Genomic DNA, 21,732 nt, shown 5'->3' with positions numbered 1-21,732 from the left:
GTGCGAACTACAGCTCCCAATATTCTTGACTGTATACTTACGTGGACCCAGATAGCGCCGGGCTATGGCACGCCTTGTATGCAACTAGATAGTATAGTGCCAACGCATAATGACAGGGATGTTGAAGCTTGCGCCACCGTTTCCCCTCATTTTGTTTCAGATATGCATAAGCTTCTATAGGATCTATTTCCCTTGCTCCTCTTTTATTCTACTAAACATCTGTACATCTACACTTACAGCCCTAATGATATGATACAGTATCCCTCGAGCCAAAACAACTAAAGCATACCAGTAAAACACCAGTAGACCTCTAATATCCTATACACGATATTGTTGACATCTCAACCACGTCGGGTAGCGATCACCCAACGTGTACCTTATCGCACACTCCCCTATCAACCACCATCAACCATCGCATCCAATACATCCAATACATACCAAACTACTACAAATGCATCCCACCAACAAACAATTTCCTAACAGGAACCTGGCATGTAACCCACACCAGCCTCCCCTCCGGAAAAACAAACGCAACATGAAAAAACCTACAGGCCCCTGCCCCCTCACCAAGCGGGATAGCCAAGCTCGACGACCTAGTCCAATATCAGGGTATTAACTCCTCAAAACTAAAATCTATGCGTGGGATTGATACGCCAACGCCCGGTGCTACTGGAGCATGGGATTGGCGCGGAGGGGAGAGGGGCGTTTGGTTGTCATTGCTAGTTCCCCCTGGGAGTGTCTTGGCTTGGGGCGTGCTGACGATGGGAATGAGTGGGTTATGACTTATTTTGCGAAGACGGTTTTCGCGCCAGCGGGTATTGAGGTTTATTTGAGACGGAGGGAGGGGTTGGAGGGGGTCGTTGTTGATGGGATCCTTGGAGCATTGAGGGGCCTGGGCATTGAGGAGATTGGCAGGCTTTTTGAGAGGGTTTGAGGTTCCGAGGGATTAGATTAGGTGGTTTCTCTTGGAAGTTAGTCGGTGGTGCGGGTGAGATGAGGGCTTGGATATGGCGGTGTGACATGTGGTGTTGGCGTGTTGTAGACAGGGCATATCACGAGTGACTATAACAGCCCAGAAAGCCCTTGAGGGAATGCCTGGTGCTGGCTGGGTGAATAGACGAGATACTGTATTTAGTACAGCTGAGATAGACATGTATAGATAGGATGAGCCAATTAGAACACCCCATGTCCGTTTTCACATGGCCTCTGCGCCCTAAGCATGTGGCTGGATTATTACGAAGGAATTTGTCAAGCGATATGGCTGAAAATTGAGACAGATGGAGCCACACTCGACCTATTAACCGTCTACTGCGGCGTAGTGCATGCATCGAGACCGAAAACCAATGCTTGAGCGTTGTAAGATCGGTGGGATCGATCGGCTGGATTGCCGAGTCCAGCCGAGATAATTGCAATTTAGCAGTTCATGTAGCTTTAAAGGTCAGATCTAGAACATAAATGCCCTCAAACTGCCAATACTACAACATTTGTTATGTTCTTTAAGTCCAAGTGGCAATTGCCTGAAGTGGCTTAGTTTCGGCCGGACGATAAGCGATAAGGAGGGCTAGACCGGTGGCGTGCCTCGAGAGTTTGGCCTCGATATGGCGTTGGTACTCTCCATGGACTGTTAGGCTGTATTAGGTAGCTGAGCTGAACATGGCTTACTAGAACCGAGGTCAAGTTCTGTCTCGCAGGGCTGAGTGGCCGGGTCAACTGCGACCAACCATATACCAGAGAGTTGCTGTAGAAAAGTTACTCCGGTTTACAATGGACCCCAGCACCTTCTCCAATCTTCGGCTAGACCTGGCTAGATACGCCTGCAGGTCCAACATCTCCTGATCCAAGTGGCGGTGCAAATGGAGAACCTTTAGGCTGAATGATGTCGCCTTGGAAGACGTCCCGGGTATTCACCAGTACGCGGAAGTACACCGTTAGATAGACGAGAACCCTCGGCAATGCCGTAAGACAGAACATGGGAATGGATCCATTGATTAAAACTCGCGCTCACTACTCTTATAGGCAGGTGATGATCGTAAGATGCATGGCCGACCGTTGTCCGTCGAGGATCGTCGATCGATGCATATCTCCGAGAGAATAGACTACGGCAGATCCGATCGGAGGTGATGCAGGTCCAACCTATCGAATATTGAGATTGCCTTGGGTTCTTCAACATCGTGTAAAGGGTGCGGCTCCAAGCGAAAGCCCGATCCGGCTATCACGTGTGCCAGAGCACCCTACAGTAGTATTTGGTTGGCTCTGCGAGATAGGAAAAAAAGTCAGAGGAAAAGTAACAGAAATGTAAGAATAGGTAGGGATCAACGGTTAACGCTTGATCTGCAGGGCTTTTTGGGCTTTACGGTAACATAACAGATCTGGAGTAACCCCCCACTTTCCAAGTTCAGATCTTGATAAATTGAAGTCTAGACTCATTTCAACAAAACGGGGTATTAATCTGCAGCTTACCTGCACAGGAAGAAGTATCCGGGGGGCGGCGCAGGGAGGCCCGCGAATGGTACTCGTATTGGTAGTCGCAGGCTGGAACGTTAGTAAAGAGGGCAAGAGCCAACCATGGATCGCGGTGGGCGAAGGTTTTTAAGTAGCCAAACTATGATCGTCTGAAATCCATGGTTCTGGTCCTAAGCTTAGAGAGGGCCTGACACCTGCCCCTCTATATTTAAGTGCCCCCGCCCGTACATATTCTTTTCTGCACATCTATACTGCCTTTAGTTATGGACGCCGATATCACCCCGATCCCCCGCTCGCGGGAGGAGAATCAGGAGAGGTATGTACTTTCCAATTGATACAAGACCTTGCTAACCATATACTAGAGCCTTTATCGCTGCGTCGCGGCGAAAAGATCGCAGCCTGGATGCACGGCTAGAATCGGCCAACAGGGCCTCTATGCTGCACAAGAAACGCACAGGCAAGGGCTTTCACATCACCAAGGAGATTGTCGAAAGAGAAGCCATGTATGAGGAAGTCGACGAGCGCTACGCAGAGAAGCGTATCCGCATGCTGCAAGCTCAGAACATGCAAATCGAACAACAGTTCCACCGCCATCTGATAGCAGCCTTTGGTAATCGTCCGTCTCCTGGATCTTCAATCGCCAACCGCCGAGCGAGCACTTATACACCCCGCCCATCAGCGGATGGTGGCCCTCGCAAAATGAGCCTGGACCTGACCAACATCCGCTCGTCCTTCTCGCAAGATTCAAGCTCCATGGGAAGCCCTTTGGCAACAGGCGACGGCTACATCCTCTCGCCAGCAACATCCTTCGACAACAACGCCAACTCCTACATGGCCTGTATGCCCGGCTCTGAGGCGCCATACTCAATGGTCACCCCTTCAACAGGCCCCAACTCAGCCCAGATCCCAGAGTACGTGAATCAGCAAACCACTACCCCAGCATGGAACACCCAAATGCCGAACTGGGCCATGCAACAGCAAGTCCCCACCCCGGGCCAAACCCCCACCGACCAAGTGCAAATGTGGCAGCAAAGCATGATGCAGCAACCCACAGTGCCCGACACCATCCAAATGCAGCGCCAATTCAGAGACCGACTAGCCTCCGCGCCGGAATTGCCTCTGCACCAAGCTCCACGGGTCGCGCACTCGGGTTCCATCACTGGCCCCACGCCCACTCCCTCTGGCCACGGCCCAACCCTTAGCCACTCGCGCGGCCAATCGCAGCCCAGTAATAGCTTCCACAACCTGCACCTCCTGACCCAGAGCACGCACTTCGCTATGCCAGCGTCGAGCGCTAGCTCGCCTAGGATTGAGGCGCTCTCTGCGGAGACGCACTCGACTCCTGATTTCTGTCCTACGCCTCATAGTCCCATGTCGCCGACTGCTGTTGCTGCTCAGATGAGTATGCCTGCGCCTGTCAAGACGGAGAGTGGGAATGGAAATGAAAATGAGGATGGCATTATGGTTTCCAATGAGGGGATGGATGCGGATTATTCGGATTTCAGTCAGTTTGCTTTGCACTTGGGGAACTCGACTGTGCCGCTTTCTGATCGCGAGCCGTTTGGCTTTGACGATTTTGTCGCTGTTGACGAGTTTACCAGCGTTTCTTGTTGATTTTTTTTCTTCTTCCTGATGCCCCATTACGATCAGTGATACCTGCTATACCCAGGTAGTTATTTTCTTCTTTTTTTTGACTTCATTTATTTCTTGTATATCGGCTTTACTATTTTGTGGCTTTGTATATTCGCTCCTGTATCATATTTCAAATCCATCTCTCATTTAATACTTTGAACAGACTTGCTGTGTGTGAACCTAAGCGGAAGGGGGAGTATCCGATCGAACCAAGTTGCTCTTTTCCTTTTTTCATTTTTTCCCCTCTACCATGAGTCAGTCTACTTGCACAGTGACATAAAGCCACAATTCAGATCAATTCATGAAAATCTCGCCCTGGTCTATTCTATTTCCGTCCCACAAAATGATCGACGTTGCATTGACACTCCCGCAAACATCAGCGCAACGCCAAATCCACACCCTAATCCGGCGATGTCCCCACTGATGATCGACGCAACTGTATGCTCGCTGGGTATTCATCCTGCGCGATTATTGGCATCTCAGTTTTCATATGTGGACTGTGGGTGTTTTACTCTCGGTCTCTGTCTCGGTCCCAGACTCGGTGCTCTACCGGGCCGTGCCAGGTAGCTAGTAGCTGGCAGCTAGCTTAGCTGTGGCTATCTTCTCCACTGTAACTTTGGAAGTTACTTTTTCTCTCCTATTTTTCCAATGAGAGTGGTTTATGTGAATGATTAACTCATGGGTTTACATGTACGGGTAAATTTGACGATAGAAGTACGCACCGCATTGAGTTAAGGAACTCTATTCATACCCGCAGAGCAACAAGTTCTAACTGCAAAAAGAAAGAAAAGTACAAGTTGGAATCTTGCAATGTCGCCTTAGACCTAGATACTATGAGGTATATTCTATCAATACTACCCATCAAAGAGTCAAACCAGAAGTACTCTCACGGACAAACCGTGGAATACCCCCCTTTATTAATTTTGTCATGCGTATGTCATATGGAGTCTACGTACCGATGGTTCCCAGGTCGACCGATAGGGCGTTGTGTGGGACAAAGGTACTTTCTGCGACTTTGAACTTTCTTCGCGGGAGGGGAGGTGAGCTCTCCCTGCGTTTCGCCTCCCCTGGCTTCGATTCTGTGGTAAGAGGTCTTGTGCTTCTTTACTTTGGCTTTTTAGTTGGGTATTAGGTTTTGGAAGTCGGAGGCTCGGGTTCTATTATTTAATTCATATGGATTTAGTTAGTCGATAAAAAAAAGGTTCGTAGCTGATGTGATATGTAGAGTGTGATTTTGGTGTAGGTTGGACCTGCAGGATTGCAGGATTGAAATGACGTTGTTGTTGGGTAGCTAACTTAGCTCCTGGGGGGTATGAGCGATGAGGCGTTCCCGAGATCCTGGATCAACGGTGATCGTGCAGGATCGCCCATTCCAATTTTTCCATTCAGTTCCATATTCCATATCTTCCATTTTACTTTGTAATACAAGGCAAGCTACGACCTGTGGATAGATGGAAATTAGCGAAAAGTATACCAGATGAGGCAAAGAGGTAAACCATCGCATTGACAGGTCGGAGACTAGGAGGCAAAACCCAAAGTCAACCAGGGCGGAAAAAAGAAACGAAAATTATAAAAAAAAAAAAAAAAAAAAAAAAAAATAAAGAAAGAATAAAAAAAGACGAAAACGCCAAATCGGGCGAGCTGCAGAAAGTTCTTAGATTGCGGGGTTAAGGTTGCAGCTTTCTACTAATTCACCGAGTGCCCCGATTGGCCCGATTACCTAGACTCGGCATGAGTCCTGTATCGAGAGCACTAACCAAAGCCTATCACCTACTAACGGCAACAGAAAACAAAAACCTGAACACTGTAGAATATATACAAGTCCTAATCCCAGTCTCGCCTGAACCCTATCAGCTCGATCCACAATTCCCCGCCGGCCCCCAAACCATGGTCCCCGCCCGAGTTCGATCCAGTTGCAGACCCCGTGCACTGCTGCAACCGCCTGATTGGAAGGAATATGTTGGATTTGGTTATCCGGCGTGCTACACTTTCCCCGTTGGGAGATATCTTACGAGTTGGTTTTGTGGTTTCGTGGCGTGGGGGTTGCCGTATGAGCCGTTGGTCCTGTAGTCCTGCACGGGCACGTCAAACAGGGCATTGAACTTGGAAAAGGGGTTGGTTCGAGCTGGTGATAGGTTATTTCCTTCGCTTCCCTGATCGGCAAAAGGTGCATGGTTGCTGGGTTTGGCTTTTTATTCGTGGGTTCTGGCTTGGACCTGGGTCTGGCTCTCGGTTTTTGCGTACCTGCGTTTTTTTGATGAGCTGATCAGCCCAGATGGAGGGTGCTTTGCGTTGTGAGGCTAGAGGATTTGGGGGCGGCGCGGGGTGGATACTGTCAGCTGGTATGGCTTAATTTGGTAGCTATCGTTATCTAGGCCTTTGTATAGAACTGTTGCCGGGTACTTTTATGTACTGGAGCCTGAGTAACTTTCAGTCCGGGCTCAACTCAGCTGACACGTGATCATTTCGGTAAGTTATAGTTTTCGGACTTCCATATGTCCGACTATATTCTACCTAGGGTAATGATTCTTGAATCTTGGTTTTGCTAAACATGGCGAACATGTGAAGATGAAAGTCTTACTGCCACGGGCGTTAAAAAAATTGAAAATAATAAAGATTGCTTACAAGCAATTTTACGGAGCCAGCAGGAAAATGGCGTGATGCGCAGCTTCTAGGAGTATAAGGCGACATACTGGGATAGTTCGGTGCCTTCTCTTTCATTCAACTACTTCGGTTTTGAGTGATTCGCCCTTTCTTATCACTACCGAATATACTTGCATCTTCCTTGGCTCGGGCAAGGAAAGACTGGCATTGTCATTATGTGAGCTAGAAGTTCCTACTGTGGTGGGCCGCCGTTGTCCCTTTTTTACCTCCAGTACGCATGGCTTTTAGAGCTGTCAAGAAATCTATGCGGTGGCGTTCCTATCAGAAAACTGCTCTGCAAGGTGTGGCGGCATGTCAGACAAGTCACAGGAAGAGCCAAAGTCCACTTCACAAGTCCGGGAGCTGACAGGCAGAAGGCTCCTACGGAGGAGAGAGGGAGAAGAGAATCCAAGAGGACGATGATTTTCTATGGAGGAGCAGCAGACTAAATAGTCCTCTGGACTAAGGGCAAGCAAAACAAAGGAGGTCTGATCCCTGGGCAAACACATTGCCTGCCAGGAGTCCAGCAATGCCTTGACAAGGATCTTACAAGCGATTCAAAAGCCTAAGCATAGTTAGTGTCACAATGGTGGATTTGACAAAGCTGGACTGTGAAGCCCGGAGGCTCTAATGAAAAGGTTCGCCAAGGCGTCAGAAGGATCCACTTCGGGTGGCGCGTGCCACCTGTTAGCCTCCCACCTAATTATTGACATCAAGTCCAAGCTCCGGAGCCCAATGCAGGCCTAGGGTCTCTCTGCCAGCAGGATAGCGCAACGATAGAGCGTCGTCTGGCTTTCAATAGTAGGGACAGAGGATAGTTGTGGCTATCTTTTTGAGATCCTAGGAGGACGCAGGTTCGGATCCTGCTGTCGGCTCGAAATATACCAATTGAAGTCCCACTCTGCGAAGCGGAGTCGATATTCATGTGCTTCCTTCCGGGGCTTTAGCTCCTATATGGCCTTTGGGTCACTCCCTACGAGGTAACTCATTGTTACGCCCTGGGTTAGGAAAGTAGGTACCTCGCTCGAGGAATGACCTTGCAGAACGATGGCAATCAAGGAAACTCAAATGAAGTATCTAACGCCATCTATAGAGCCTAAGGCTTTCATATTCTAGACATAATTCGGCGGATAATTAGGTGAATCGAATTTAGAATCTTCACTCTAGGCGGAGCTCTCAAAGTCTTGCTCAGTTGTACTCATCATAAAAAGATAACACTAGAATACGTGAGCCTAGAACGTAAAGAAGAGGTTGGTAAGAAATTCCGCTGTATGTAACTGGTTATAGTGAGTACACTCAAAAAAAAAAAAAAAAAAAGAAAGGAAACCCCATTTTGCCAGAGGCAAGAACTGCAGTGACTACAATATTACACTAAGGTCCACCCATAGGCATTCATCTAGACCACATCATATCACATTCATATCATACCATATCACATTCCCCACCAGCACCCCTAAATTCTGGTTCTCGATCCAACAAAATAAGAAAAAGACACCCAAACCCATCTCTTCCCACCGTCCTAATCGGGATGAATTCCTCGATATAGATTATCCAATCATATCAACTCTCACACCCGGATATCCAGGGGTGTACATTTCCACCAGCCTGGGCGGGCCTTCCGATCGATTCATGAGGAGTGGGGCGTGGCTTGCGAGAACCGGATTCTCCGGAGGCGAGGTGGCTGTGGAGGTTTGCTGGGGAGGTCAGCTGGTTTCCCCAGATTTCTTGTATGCAGATAGGTCTAGGCTTAATTGGCGTTCTTAGGCTTCGCTTGCACGTTCGTATTCTTTGGTATTTGGTATTGCCTATCAGATTTACGTTGTCGCTAGAGGCTTTTGTGAACCGGTGGTTGTGTCTTATGTGAGTGTGAGTGAATACTCTCATTTGATCTTCTTATGTGTAGTATCTAGACGATGTTCTGTGTTGGATTCGCCATGTTAGTGGCGAGGCCGTGGTAAGGAGAGTTTGTATTGCATAATATGACCCTCGGTGGTTAGTTCTAATTATCATGATGGATACGTATAGACATTAGGCGTAGACAATAGATGGAGATATAGTTTGCTTACGATTAGCGCTGACATCAGACTCGGTTTGTTATTCCGAGCTCGGATTTTACTATGGTTTGTAGATTCCATTCAAAGCCAGACATTGTATTTGGAATATCTTCCAGCGTGTTTCGGCGTTTAAAGGCCGTCATATATGGCAAATCTCAGAAAATACAAGTCTGCCGGAGAGTGTATCTCCTTAGGAGAATGACTATTGATTGAGTTGAGACAAACAGGTAATGTTTGTTTGACAAGAGTTTTCCTACTCAGGGCTATACTCCAAAAGATAAAGAAAATGCTTAAATACAATAACCAGATAACCAGACCCCAACCCCCCATATCTACACTAAGCAATGTCGGAAAGAAACGAATTCCCTAATCCGGCGAAGCCGAGTCTGCAGCCCACCAAATCTGACGAGCGAGTAAAATCCCGCAACCAGAGTACAAGAAAATGGCAAAGACTTGCATGTAGTACAATAGCACAATAGCACAATCGCAAAAGCCAATTAGAGAGTACGTTACACGCCAAGGAAGATCATCAAGTGATCGCCATGATCGTGTCATAAAAAAGCCAATCTTGCATGTCTAATCTCGGGATTCGAGGGCGGTTACTAGCAAATGCAATGCGATCTGCGATTAGTGTGGTCCGCTGATGTGATCTGTGCATGTGCAGGGTGGATCGGTGGATAGCGTTGCGTGTGTCGCGCGGTTAGTGTGCCGTTGGATCGGCCTGGATGGGACAGTGAGGGCACTGAGGTGGTGAATTGGATTGGTTTTGAACCAGGGGGAAATGTTTCCGTTAGGCTTCTTTTTGTTCTCCTAAACCCGAGGGCAGGGCCGGATTTGGTATTCTTTGCTGGATCGCGACCCGATTTGGAATTTGGAATTTGGAATTTGGAATTTGGAATTTGAAATTTGAAGTTTGGAAAGTTGCATCATGTCCGTGTTTAAGCGTGAGGGTTGTTTAGCCATGGGATTGGTATCTGATCTCTATAGAGACATGGTTCGGGTTCGGAGTTGTCCGGCGTGTCGATCTTCGCTGGAAGTGTATAATGTACCTATTGGGTTTGATATGCTCGGCAAAGTTTAGACCAAAAATTGGTAGAACAAACTACATGTACTAGACGAGTGATTTGACATAGTATTTCGTAATGCTAATCCACAGAGGAAATCATATCCGCTGGTAAAAATGACAATGAAAGGTTCCCACAAGGCGCAAATTCGTAATCTGTGACAAAGATCCATGACTGATGCGAGCGTGCTGTCCTGATAGCACAATTGAACATGTCGGACATAACGAGTGGACTTCTATTTGCAGCGTAGCCGAGAACAGTGGTTCAAACTTCGAGTCTGGAATGGTTCGTTACATGCCGCGGCTGAAAAGCTCCCGGCCAATATCGCCGCTGCGGCGAACACTTAGACTCGACGAGCTACTGCGTCGACGGCGGCTACGAGACTCGGCTGGATCAGCTGGACTGAGTCCGCTGGCTCGGGCGTGTAGATTCAGAATATCAGTCAAGCTCACGACTCCAACTAGGCGTCCAGAAAGTCGGGCTCCATCTAGCGCTGAAGCAGGAATTGAATGAGTAAGTGGCGGTGGAACGGCAACTCCTGAAGTAGACTGAGAGCCTGAATTTGTGGGCGCGAAGGATAGAGGAGCTGGGTGGTGCGGAGCTGTGTTTTGAGCGGACTGTGCTGAGGGGCTCAAAGGCGGAGGAAGAGGAGATGCTGGAGGTGAGTTTGCAATATGCGATCCTGCAGCTGGTTGGCTTATGTTAGGGGGAAGAGGGACGTGTGCAGCGGAATGTGATGGAGTTGGCGGTCCTGAGGAGGATGGGGACATTGGATCCGTCACCCAGAGTCTAGTGAAATTAGTATAGATATCCTGACTGTTAATGTTTGGAGTTATATAGCAATTACCGATGTGATTTAGTTGCCACAATCTTTGCGACTGTATGGGCCAGTGTCGACCCTGGATTGACGTGGAAGACAGGGAACGAGTCTTTGCCTTCTATCAGTCCTCGTGTAGACAGGATGACCGAAATGAAGTGGGTGCAGGTATTGTGAAGAAGTGGCAGTGAAGATGACCGGGTCAGGAGCTGTCAATTGTTAGTAGACGTATTGCCAGAGGTGGCACATAACATACCTTGACGTCTGCTGTTGAAATGTTGCCAAGGACATTCATGTGGCTATCGACCACGACAATGGATGATACGCCTTCATTGTTCATGACATGTAAAGCTTCGCAAAGAGGTTTGTCGCCACTGTAGGAATATATGTTAGACTAGTTGCAAGCATATTCATGGTAAACAACTTACTTGATCGAGATCACTTCTTGAGATCCAATCCGCAACTCGCGCAAGGCTTGTGTGTAGAGCTCCTCGATGACAGGGAAGCTCCGGCCATTCTCCCAAAGGAATTTAACAAGGCGAAATTGGCTGAAGATTCCAACCACCTCTTGGGGGTTAGACTCATTGACCACGACGACTCGGTGAACACCTCCGCCAAAGGTCTCAACGGCGGTCAACACATTTGCCGACGCGGGCAAGTTGATGAGGGGTTCTTTCTCCATGCCAAACTTCTTGACATCCCGCAGCGGAATAGGCACTCCATCGTGGGCCTTCTTGGCCAGCTCTTCATACGATGCTTGGTGCGCTTCATCGGGGGATGTCAACCCTGCCGCTAGCAGGAGATATGAATTGAGGTCAGCGTAATCGAATGTGCCGACGGCAGAAGTGGCTTCAGGAGTCTCGCGGATCAAAAGTACAGCCGCACCGGAGTCAATCAAGACCTAGGAATCAAGTTAGTGAGAGTCGATTGTGCCGGCATTGATATACTCACGTTTGTAGCATCTTCGATTCCCGTATCAAGCTCCACGAACTTGAGATCATCCGGGCTAACCAGCTCTCCAATTGAGATCTCTCGCCAATCCCGACCGATAAACGCAGGGTCACTCTGCTTGGGTGGCGGGGGATTGTCGATCAGGCTCTGGATGGCGGATTGAGTGAGGGATGGTTGCCGGCGTGCGCGGGGAGACCCGGGGGGTCCGCGCAGGGACTCGCTCAAGCTTTGTCTGTGCTGGTGGTTCGGTGCGGGCATGTGTGAAACGCGGAGGTTTCGTGTGGAGGAGCGGGAATCTGTGCTAGAGCGCGGGGATGGAATGGCCGAGCCATTGTTGTTTAGAGAAGTGTCGGACCCATTGATGGGGATTTGGTTGTCCGCCATGGAGGTCAAGTGTCTCCTGTTTGGATGGGTTATCGAAAGGCAGGGATCATAAAAAAGTTGCGAAATGTAAGTCGTTGCTTGACTTATTGAGGTCATCAGGTGATGTTGATCAGATTAAGCGGGGTCGGCTTCACAGCCAATCAGAGTGAATATTTGTCATTCGCACCTGACATCATGCAATTATGTCATCATAAGTTGTTGCCTAGAGTGGCTTAGCGCGCTCTCTATTTGTTTGGTCTACTTTGTATAGAAACAAGGTGAAGGCATCATGAGTATGAGTTCAATTGCAAAGTAAATGGGAATATGGTTCAGAAGAAGTCATCCAATGTCATGGAAATATCCCTCCCTCTATCCTTCATAACAGCCTTCCTGACACGCGGATTAGGTCCCTCCACCGGCTCAGACCGCTTCTTTCCCCTCTTACGCTCCTTTTTCTCAAGATCAAGTCTCTGCATCGCAGGGTCTCTAGTGAAAAACACAACCGACCTCGGCCTGTACAGAGCACGTTGTGCCACCCGCTCCGGATTGTTGTGGTTGGCGGTTGGGAGTTGGAATTCTAGAATCGGGAGATTTGTATCCAACGTCGAGGGTTGTTTTTGTTGCCCAGCTGCATCTGGATCTGTTTCAAGATTAGATTTGTACACATCTAGCAGGGGCCCTAGATCTGCTAGTGCCTTATCCCGTGGTCGCCAGTCAAGTCTACTAGCCGACCAGCCTTCGATGGGGACTATATTGTTCCCAGGCTTTCGGTGACCTGAGATCTCTTTTGTAATCTTGTCGCATCCATACGCGATCACAAGCTGGAGCTCCGGTAGTTCACGAAGAGATCTCAAAGCTGCGATTGTCAATTCATGCTGATGGTAGATTCTGAGAATTCGGAGATGCTGTAGTGCTGTGGTGGACTGCCACATCTCGACCCAACTACGCACGGATCCATCTTGCAAAGAAGCTTGCTCTTTGGTTGTGTCTTCTTTCATTTGGCTCTGGTTTGCTCGGGGCATGCAAATCTCCAGAGCGACCAGGTTCTTGATATTTGGGATACCCGAAAGCTCTGTCAGAGAGCAACATGTAGAGGCAAGTGTGAGGACTGCTCTCCACCGGAAGTCTTTGTTGTTGAGCATCCCCATGTAAGCTTTCAGTGGTTTCCTGGGACTGCCAGTGCTTAGACAGTAATAGGGACTGATTTGAGGGAATTGTGTAGGGTACATTGTGGCCATGATTTTCCACATGTATAGTGACTGCTTGTTGCTATAGGACCGGTTAAATCGGTTCTAACAAGGCTGGTGAAGAAATCAATAACTCACCACCGGGCTAGAGCATCCCAGAGGTATTTTGCTAGATGCCATGGGACAATTTCGAACAGTTCGGGTTTCAGTTGCGATTGGTCCTTTAACAGCGCTTTCATTGCGGCATGTTTAAGGGATCCAGAGCCTTGGCTATTGGTTGTCTCCCATCCATGGGGCAAAAAGGGAAGTTCATGGAGCCAATTCTCACCCCGGGGGAAGTAGCCCTGGGGCTGGTTGTCTTGAAATATGATGGACATCATGGAGGAAACACGATCATGATCGAAGGGGTTGGGGCACTCTTTCAGCCTTTTCAAGGAATTTTGCTCTTATTTCCGTGGAAAACACCCATTTGTAGTCGGTTATTTGAGGAGGAGCAACGAAATGTGGAATAGAACGCGTAAATCAAGCTGCCAGAGCGCGTTGGTTGCGGTATAAAGACCATACACGTGACCAACATATTGCAAACACCAATTGCAAGATCTCTTGTATCAATATATTTTCAAGGGATATTAAGTAATGATCCGATATATTCTAGTGTAAATACAACCAAGGCCCCGCTGGTCGGCTGTAATGGTGGATGTACTGTAACTAAGCTTCATTTCGTCGCGCATACCGACTCCGAGCCTGCACCTGCGGCCCTTTCCAGTACGAAACATACGGCACAGGGAAAAACACGAAAGAGATACCACCCAGAACAGTCAGAGTCCAAGCAACGCCCAGGTTACGGCACATAATTTCCGAGACAATTGCCATAACACCAGAAGCAACAAGCCGCAATACTTGTAAACTTGAGAGAGCGCTAGCAGCATGTAGCTCAAACGAACCGGCAACATATTGGTACGATGAAACAAAGATGCACAGCACCCCAAAGCCCAACATTACCGACGAGGCAAGCAGGCTCCAGTAACTGATGGACTCTCGGGCGGTCCAGCCCATCCAGAACATGGAAATTGGGATAGCTGGCGCACCAAACATGCCCATATACAGACTGATTTCGGGGTCTGGGCGGTGCTGGCCTCGAGTGCGACTGCGAATGATCTCGCGGCGGAGAAAATACATTGCTATTGGGACGGCTGGTGCGGAGACGAGCACTCCGAGTTCGATGCCTAAGGAGGCGACGGCTGTCAAGCCTGTACTCCAATGATATATGTTCCCGTATATAGAGGCATAGCCGGAGATAAAAGTGTAGAGGATGATGACTTCGACAGCGAGGTAAAAGGCGTGGACGCTGATGATTGGCTCCGTCACGAAGAGAAGGATTGGTCGATATAGCGAGTTGCGTAGACGATGTATGAAAGAGGCTCGTTGAAGTCTAGCGGTGCTCGGTACCGGTCATCGCCTGTTAGATGGCAGAGCTCTTTGGCTTTCCAGTCTAGCAGGATGGGACTGTATGTTTCGGGTAGGAACAGCACAAGCAGCACCAAGATTATTCCTCCAAAGATAATGGTAATCCAATCCACCCAGCGCCAGCTTTCCCACTTGAATTGGACAACAAATGCCCCCGGCGTCGGTCTACCAAAGGTCCCGTAAAGGTAATGATGGAGAACAGTGGGAACATGTAGACTCGCTCGATGCGTGACCAGATGTCCACAAGAGACGCTGCTGCTAAAACAGCTGGGACAGACCCGAATAGGCCAGTCAAGGCACGGCAGATAATTCGCTGTACCACAGTCTGAGCCAGCCCTGCGCCCATGTTAAACAGCATGAACAGGATCATACTCGGAATGTATGTGGGGTTGCGTCCGAAAACTTCGGAGATCGGTGCTGTTACCAGGGCGCCGAGGCCATTCATAACCAGAAACATGGCTGGTGGACTCAGTTAGCTTAAGGATTTAAGTACTTGTTCATTAACTTACTCGTCGCTAAGACCTGGAGTTGGGTATTTGTACGATAGAGCGCCCTAGTTGATACGATGGCGGTGGTATCAATTGTAGAAGACCAGAAAACCACGCATGCAGTCCCCGACGTTATAAGAGTGCACGCTTGTCGACGTTTGAAGGTCCAATTGTGAGGATCCATTGGATCACATTCACCATCGTAAGTGACCATAATGAGTTTTTTCTTATTGATCCACTCAATATCAGAGCCCTCAAACTCTTGACTGGACTCTCCAACTGAACCGCCACCGGAGACATCGGTGGATGCACCAGCACCCGGTCGAGCTCTTTCAATTCCAGTCACCATTACATCAGTCGGCGAACTGAGGGGTTCTTGCGTGTTGATGGTATGTCGAAATCCGCTCGCTCGACGTCTCCATCCATCTCCAAATGAACTCGAACCGTATGGCGCGGATAGAGAGTTGGCCCATTTATGATGGTACGATGGCCATGCTCCTTCCTTCGTTCAGCAGGTAAATCATCATCCGGCTCGCGAGGAATTGTCCGAATTTCTCCATCTTGGTAAGAGTAACGGCCTTCGAGAGTCCAAACATCTCCGGCTTTTCGTGCCTTGTGACAAATTGTTTCTGGAGCTGTCGGCGGATATCACGGTGTTGGAAAAACGATTGCATCGTGCTTGAAGGACCTGCGTAATCGACAAACCATTGAAGCGTTGAGTATTGGCATTTAGAGCCGCTTCAAGCTGTTCGAAGGCAAATTTTGGTATATGAAGAAACTCCTGAGGATATGAAAGCCGTAAAGCGCCATATTAATATCATTCGGTCAGCTCTTCCGCCAGTGGAGCCGATTAATACTAGCCCTATTAGCCATATCTATATTATCTGGCTCATCCCATGAAGTTGGAGAGCGAGCGATATGCTGTGTTTTGTCCACAAGAAGAACAAAAAACACACAATTAAGTTATTAGGCAACACCAAAATGCGTTACCCATATGTACTACCCATATGTTCTCGCGATAGCACACCTAGATAGTTCTCTACAATGATGTCAGAAAGACCAATGCTTTTCGTCATCAGTTGATATCCCAAAATAGACAGTAATGACACATGAATAAATCGCAATCTCACCAAATTATCACATTCAGATTGACCTTATACAGTTGTGTGAGTTTTACACGAATAAAGGCGATATAGGGAATATTCCAAGGTTAAACCGACTCTTTATAGATCCGTGAAGAACTGGTCCAGTGGAAACTTGCGGAGACTAAACCCTTTCCGGCATTTTATGCCATTAGCTCGGGATAAAGAAGTATTTCCGAGCTGAACCTTTGAGTGAAAAAGTGAAAAGGATTGGACTGCAGTTCGTATTGACGAATTGGTCTGCATTTGGTATTTCAGCCCGGTGGGCGAGAGATATCCGCATAATCCCAAGTGTAGTTTGAACCTCTTGGATCGGTCCACTTTATGCCATTCTATTGATGTTGATTCCACCTTTGAAGCTCTATTCTGACAATTCTTTTGTTCAGTTGTAGCTCCTTCGTCCTAGATTATCAATCCATTACGGCAACTCACCTGGAACTTACAAGGTTACCTATCTACTGATGAACGAAGTGCTGTATCTCCATTTCTTCACTTTCGAAGTATACCATGGCATGTCTCTGCATGAATTTCTCCTTTCCACGTATCTATATAGATATCCTTACGTACCTCCATGAGTCTCTACTAATTAAGCCTTGATTGCCGCGGAGTTGATATTCAGCTTTCTCAACTATAAATCTCATATGTTCTGTATAAGTACTCGTTTACTCGTGAATCTATCTACCACCTCTTGTCATCAGCTTGATGAACATATGTAAGTTATCTTATATACGCTTAACTTATTTATTGAACAATCGACAGAATTTTCTTGAAACTCATATGATAGTGGATTATATTCAATATGTAAAAGCACGGAATAAATGGATTACAGGCCAGTTTGTGCTTAGAGCGAACTGCAACCCGAAGCGGCAGCCAACGATATTACAGAAAAAAGATAATTTATTCGGAGACACAGCTACACCTAGATCACATCACGTAAAGGATGTCGGTATCTGCAAAAGTCAGTCAGAAACATCCATTAATTTCACAGATAGAGAACAATAGCTTACCAAGAGGGTGGCTGCAACTCAGCTGAGGCTTCTGGCTATATTTGGTCGAAAGCTCATCACGAATGCTATTGAGCAGCTGAACATAGCTCTGCTGAGGGTTCTTGCGAAGAGCAGCAATGAAAGCCCAAGACATAGCACCAGTAGCCTGGCCAGCAATCTGAGCATCCTGACTAGTCTGATCGTCCTTACTACCAGACCACATGATGACATCGGCGGGGGAGGTCTTGGTCTGCTTGTTGCGCTCGTAGACTTCGTCGCCCTTGGTGGCCTTCTTGATGAAGCCCATCGCGGTGGACATCATGCTGCCCATATCACCACGCGCGTATGCGGAGACCACGCCGAGTAGGCCTTGGCCGGCTTCCTTGGCAAGGTTGGGCTCCTTGAGGATACCAGAGGTGGAGTAGATGTAGGGCAGATCCAGGGCGGAGCCGGAGTGGCAGGAGTCGAAGATTGCTGTGAGACGGACTCCTGGTTGAAGGGATCGGACCATGATTCGGTGCATCTCGTCGTCGACGATGTGGCCGGCGGCTCGGAAATCAACTGGGTAGATCACTTCGTCGTATCCATCGTCTTCATCACCATCCAGATCGGGTGTCTGGCCGCCGTGGCCTGCATATCTGTGTCAGTGCATTTCTAGCAGTGTCAATTTGCAGTTACACTCACCGGAGTAGTGGAAGAAGAGGGAGTCATTGGGCTGGGCATCCTTAACCAGCCAGTGCATAGCTCGCAGGATGTTGGCCTTGGTCGGCTGGCTCATCGGGTTTTGCTGGTCATCGGTCAAAATAACCATGTCCTCACGGGCATAACCAAAGGTCTGGTTCAGGTAGGTCGACATGTTCTTGACGTCGTTAATACATCCGCGCAGCTGACCCTTCTGACCAAAATAATTGATACCAATCAACAGTGCCTTTCGCTTGCCTCTGCAGGTGGAATATTGGAATCTGTAATTTTGCGGAGCGCCGTGACCGAAGGAGACGGGGTTGCTAGGAGGGGGTGGGGGACCACCGTTTTGTCCGTAGGCTAGATGTTCAGGTTAGCTTGCGCCGTATGATGATATCCGAAAGGATGACGAACCTGGTCTTCCTTGTTGCATTGGTGGCCCCGAGGGCGCGTGCTGACTGTAACCCGACGGCGGACCCTGCTGGAAGTCGGCGTCAATATCATAAATCCAAACCGGCATTCTTTGTCCATATATCGTCACATACATTGTATCCATGTTGCGGGGGCGCTCCATATGGCTGCTGAGGCGGTTGGGGTGAATGGCTGTATCCGTACGGGTTGGACTGTTGCTGCGGCGGCGGCGGTGCCTGGTGGTAAGACTGGCCAGGATAGCCGCCATAAGATGGTTGCTGCTGATGATGCATTGGTCTGCGGTTCAATCCTAGTCAGTTTCTCGAAAGATTTGCGCCAGAATCAGATAGGAGAAGCCATCGTACGGGTACTGTTGCGGGGGATAAGACTGCTGTGGGGGGTAACCCGGCGCGCCCGAGTAAGGCGGGTAGTAGGACATCACTTCAGTATTTCTCTGTGTCCACACGCCTTGGGGAAGGAGTAGAGTGAGGATTAAAGAAGATTGATAAAAGAGAGAACGCGATGGATGTGGAGTAAGGGAGATCCGAAGCAAAACAGATCGGAAATACGGGCGCCAAGCCTTGAACAGTTCACAGTTCACAGCCAAAAAAAGAAGCAGTTCACCGAGAGATTAAGAGATTTGAATATATCAAACAGGACTTGGGACTGTAGTGCCGAGGTAGGCTCGCGAGAGATCGTCACACTCGCCACTTACTAGATTCGCGTGTAAGGGCTTTATAAGGCTTACGATTGGAAAAGACGAAAGATTTCTCTAAGAAAAAAAAAAGAAAAGGAGAAGGTACTGTTATGGCTTTATATCTGACATGCATCGGCAGCCCCGAGTAATCCCTGTCAAGGCCGCTTATTAGGCTCGCACTTGCAAATTATGTACTTAGGTCTATATCTCCCGACACAGTTGGTGTCATTAGATCGTCTATGCAAGAGTTAATAGATCGGACTTGGCATTGTAATAGTATACGAATGTATCTCCGTATGAACAAGTTCTATTCCAAATACTGTCTGGCCGTGCGCGGATCGGCTCGGCCCTGAGATGCACCGGATAAATCACCTGCATGTAGATCGGATAGAACTTTCACTATGTACGGAAGACTGTATCAGGTCTGATTATGCCTACAAACTCTCTATTCTCCCTGTACTCTGGTAACAGAAATTTATCTCAGACACTCCAAGCCATGACAATTCATCGCTTAGGGTCCTTTTTTAGAAATATCATCGAACATCATCGGGTTATCCTGCATCAATTGGTTTAACCGCGTCGGGGCATACCACGGCCACGGCCGCGGAGGGCCCGCTGGGCAGCACCTGGTGGCATACCGCGCTGCTGACCAGGTTGGGCGGATTCCTCGTTCTCTGTGGGATTGTTAGTTATACAAGAAACAGATAGAACACTCGAGTCACTTACTTATCGTCTCATCCACACTCAGGATCAAGCAAGAAGCTTCCACGGCGGCCTGAATGGCGTTGACCTTGACCAGACTGGGCTCCCAAACAAAGGCGGTCATGTTGTCACGGACACCCTCGTTGTCGAAGTCCACACCAGCCCAGACGTTGCCCTTGCGGTGCTCCACGCGAAGGCGGTTCAGGATGTCTGTAGCGTCGAAGCCGGCGTTGTCACACAGCTGGCGGGGAATAACCTCGAGAGCCTTGGCAAAGGCCTTGACGACAGCCTGCTGTTTGTGGGGGACGTTGCGGTCGGCAAAGCCGTGCATGTAGCTGGACAATTCCATCTCGGTAGCACCACCACCGGCGACAATGGTTGTGTTGCGCAGAGCGCGCTTAACGATCATGATAGCATCGTGCAGACTGCGCTCCACCTCGGCAATGAACTGCTCAGCGCCACCACGTAGGACGAGGGTGCAAGTCTTGGCGAGAGGGCAGTCGGAGAAGAGGTTGAAACGCTCGCCACCAATCTGGCGCTCCTCGAAGGCGCCACAGGTTCCGAGGTGGCGCTGGTGGATGTCACTGCAGGTCGACTGGGTTGCGGCTCCGGTAGCCTGGCAGACACGGTCCATGTCATCGGAAGCAACACGGCCAGCACAGAAGATGTCACGGTCCGCAAAGTACCTGCAATCACGTTAGCTGGAATGATCTAGCCCATACCAGTAGAGTACATACTGTGTAGCAAGATCACCGATGGGCAGCTTGCTGAGCACAACCTTAGCTCCAGTGTTGTAAATAGCCTCAAGCTTGTTGTAAATAATCTGCCACTCGGCATCGACGATAGCCTGGTACTCTGAAACCTGCTCAACACGGACCTCGGCGTTATCCTTCTCGCTCTTCAACTCAAGCTCGACGTTCAGGCACACAATCCCGGGGTTCTTGAAGTGCTTAGGTTGCTGTTCAAAACCGGCGTAGGAGAAGGTCTTCTTGAAAGCTACACCGTCGACGAAAAGGGAATCCTGGAGGCCACCACCGGTAATCTTCTTAACGCCGATCAACTTCTCGTTGAGATCATCCTGGTCGAGAGAGAGCACAGCATCGACAACCACTATAGCACAACCGTTGTTAGCGTTGCAGCTCGTTGGGGGAACTGGACAGGGGGCTCACTCTTTGTGAAAAAGTCCGAATTCCGCTTGATGAGCTTGCTGTTCATGGCCGTCGCTGCTAACCGTCTTAGTGTCTCGACCTTCTTCTCCTGGGTGACCGACGAGTCCATCATGTCCACCGCAATCTCCTTAACCTTGTTGACCGCCATGGCGCTTGCCCTCCGCAGACCCTTAATGATGGTCTGCGAGCTGACACCCTGCTCAACGAGATCACGGACCTCCTTGAGAATCTCACCAGCGAGGACCACGACAGAGGTTGTTCCGTCACCGACTTCGGCGTCTTGGGACCGGGCGATATCCGTGAGGATGCGGGCGGCGGGATGCACAATATCCAAAAGCTATCAGATGAATGTCAGAACCATCTTTCATTGCGCCCGGTGTATGATGTCCGATAATTTCAACGCACCTTCATAACTGTAGCTCCATCGTTCGTAATGGTCTGTCTGCCATTGGCATCGACAAGCAGGAGATCACCACCGTAAGGACCGAGAGTGCTCTTGACTGTTGCCTGCACGGCGACACAAGCATTGATGTTGGAGATGATCTGGCCCTTTCCCTGAGAAGCATCTGTGCCTGTATGTCGAAAATGCAGTTAGCACTCTGAATCCCACCAAAACTGCCCGCACTGAACAACACATACCCTCCTTCAGCACCACAATCGTGGGGGTTTGGCCGGCGAAGGCCATTATGAAATCGGATATTACCGTTCAACGACAAAAAAAGGAATAAGAAAAGGGGTATGTTGAGTTGGAACGTCGGAGGGGTTGATCTGCCAAAATTTCCCAGAGCTGTTCCCCCAAAACCCCCCAGTCGCGC

The 21,732-nt window shown here is 48.9% G+C and overlaps 6 protein-coding genes across 6 annotated transcripts; 1 reads left to right on the top strand and 5 right to left on the bottom strand.

Moving 5' to 3' along the window:
- Nucleotides 1-2,726: 2,726 nt before the first annotated feature.
- N7446_002693 (uncharacterized protein) lies at nucleotides 2,727-4,077 on the top strand (the record flags this gene model as incomplete). The annotated part of the gene is made up of 2 exons (XM_058511442.1): nucleotides 2,727-2,779; nucleotides 2,826-4,077. The coding sequence occupies 2 exons, from the start codon at nucleotides 2,727-2,729 to the stop codon at nucleotides 4,075-4,077; spliced, it is 1,305 nt and encodes a 434-aa protein (XP_058376978.1).
- Nucleotides 4,078-10,146: 6,069 nt separating this feature from the next.
- N7446_002692 (uncharacterized protein) lies at nucleotides 10,147-12,008 on the bottom strand (the record flags this gene model as incomplete). The annotated part of the gene is made up of 5 exons (XM_058511441.1): nucleotides 10,147-10,645; nucleotides 10,704-10,882; nucleotides 10,930-11,047; nucleotides 11,102-11,574; nucleotides 11,625-12,008. The coding sequence occupies 5 exons, from the start codon at nucleotides 12,006-12,008 to the stop codon at nucleotides 10,147-10,149; spliced, it is 1,653 nt and encodes a 550-aa protein (XP_058376977.1).
- Nucleotides 12,009-12,316: 308 nt separating this feature from the next.
- Nucleotides 12,317-13,413, bottom strand: N7446_002691 (uncharacterized protein; the record flags this gene model as incomplete). The annotated part of the gene is made up of 2 exons (XM_058511440.1): nucleotides 12,317-13,256; nucleotides 13,313-13,413. 2 exons carry the CDS (start codon nucleotides 13,411-13,413, stop codon nucleotides 12,317-12,319), a joined length of 1,041 nt encoding a protein of 346 aa, XP_058376976.1.
- Nucleotides 13,414-13,882: 469 nt separating this feature from the next.
- On the bottom strand, nucleotides 13,883-15,478 carry N7446_002690 (uncharacterized protein; the record flags this gene model as incomplete). The annotated part of the gene is made up of 4 exons (XM_058511439.1): nucleotides 13,883-14,522; nucleotides 14,624-14,806; nucleotides 14,920-15,100; nucleotides 15,151-15,478. The coding sequence occupies 4 exons, from the start codon at nucleotides 15,476-15,478 to the stop codon at nucleotides 13,883-13,885; spliced, it is 1,332 nt and encodes a 443-aa protein (XP_058376975.1).
- Nucleotides 15,479-17,016: 1,538 nt separating this feature from the next.
- Nucleotides 17,017-19,101, bottom strand: N7446_002689 (caspase family protein). Its single transcript, XM_058511438.1, has 6 exons — nucleotides 18,715-19,101; nucleotides 18,484-18,646; nucleotides 18,353-18,419; nucleotides 17,942-18,298; nucleotides 17,279-17,887; nucleotides 17,017-17,221 (listed from the first exon to the last, which is right to left on the bottom strand). The coding sequence occupies exons 1-6, from the start codon at nucleotides 18,786-18,788 to the stop codon at nucleotides 17,196-17,198; spliced, it is 1,296 nt and encodes a 431-aa protein (XP_058376974.1). The 5' UTR covers nucleotides 18,789-19,101; the 3' UTR covers nucleotides 17,017-17,195.
- A 515-nt stretch (nucleotides 19,102-19,616) lies between these two features.
- On the bottom strand, nucleotides 19,617-21,602 carry N7446_002688 (chaperonin-containing T-complex subunit CCT7; the record flags this gene model as incomplete). The annotated part of the gene is made up of 6 exons (XM_058511437.1): nucleotides 19,617-19,720; nucleotides 19,773-20,434; nucleotides 20,486-20,858; nucleotides 20,918-21,254; nucleotides 21,323-21,489; nucleotides 21,557-21,602. 6 exons carry the CDS (start codon nucleotides 21,600-21,602, stop codon nucleotides 19,617-19,619), a joined length of 1,689 nt encoding a protein of 562 aa, XP_058376973.1.
- Between the last annotated feature and the right edge of the window lie 130 nt (nucleotides 21,603-21,732).

Source organism: Penicillium canescens (assembly GCF_028828765.1).
Source record: "Penicillium canescens strain IBT 15451 chromosome Unknown utg000002l_segment0_segment0, whole genome shotgun sequence".
NCBI classification, from domain to species: Eukaryota; Fungi; Ascomycota; class Eurotiomycetes; order Eurotiales; family Aspergillaceae; genus Penicillium; species Penicillium canescens.
Note: the sequence above shows the minus strand (reverse complement) of the source record. Positions and strands in the feature narration are given on the sequence as shown.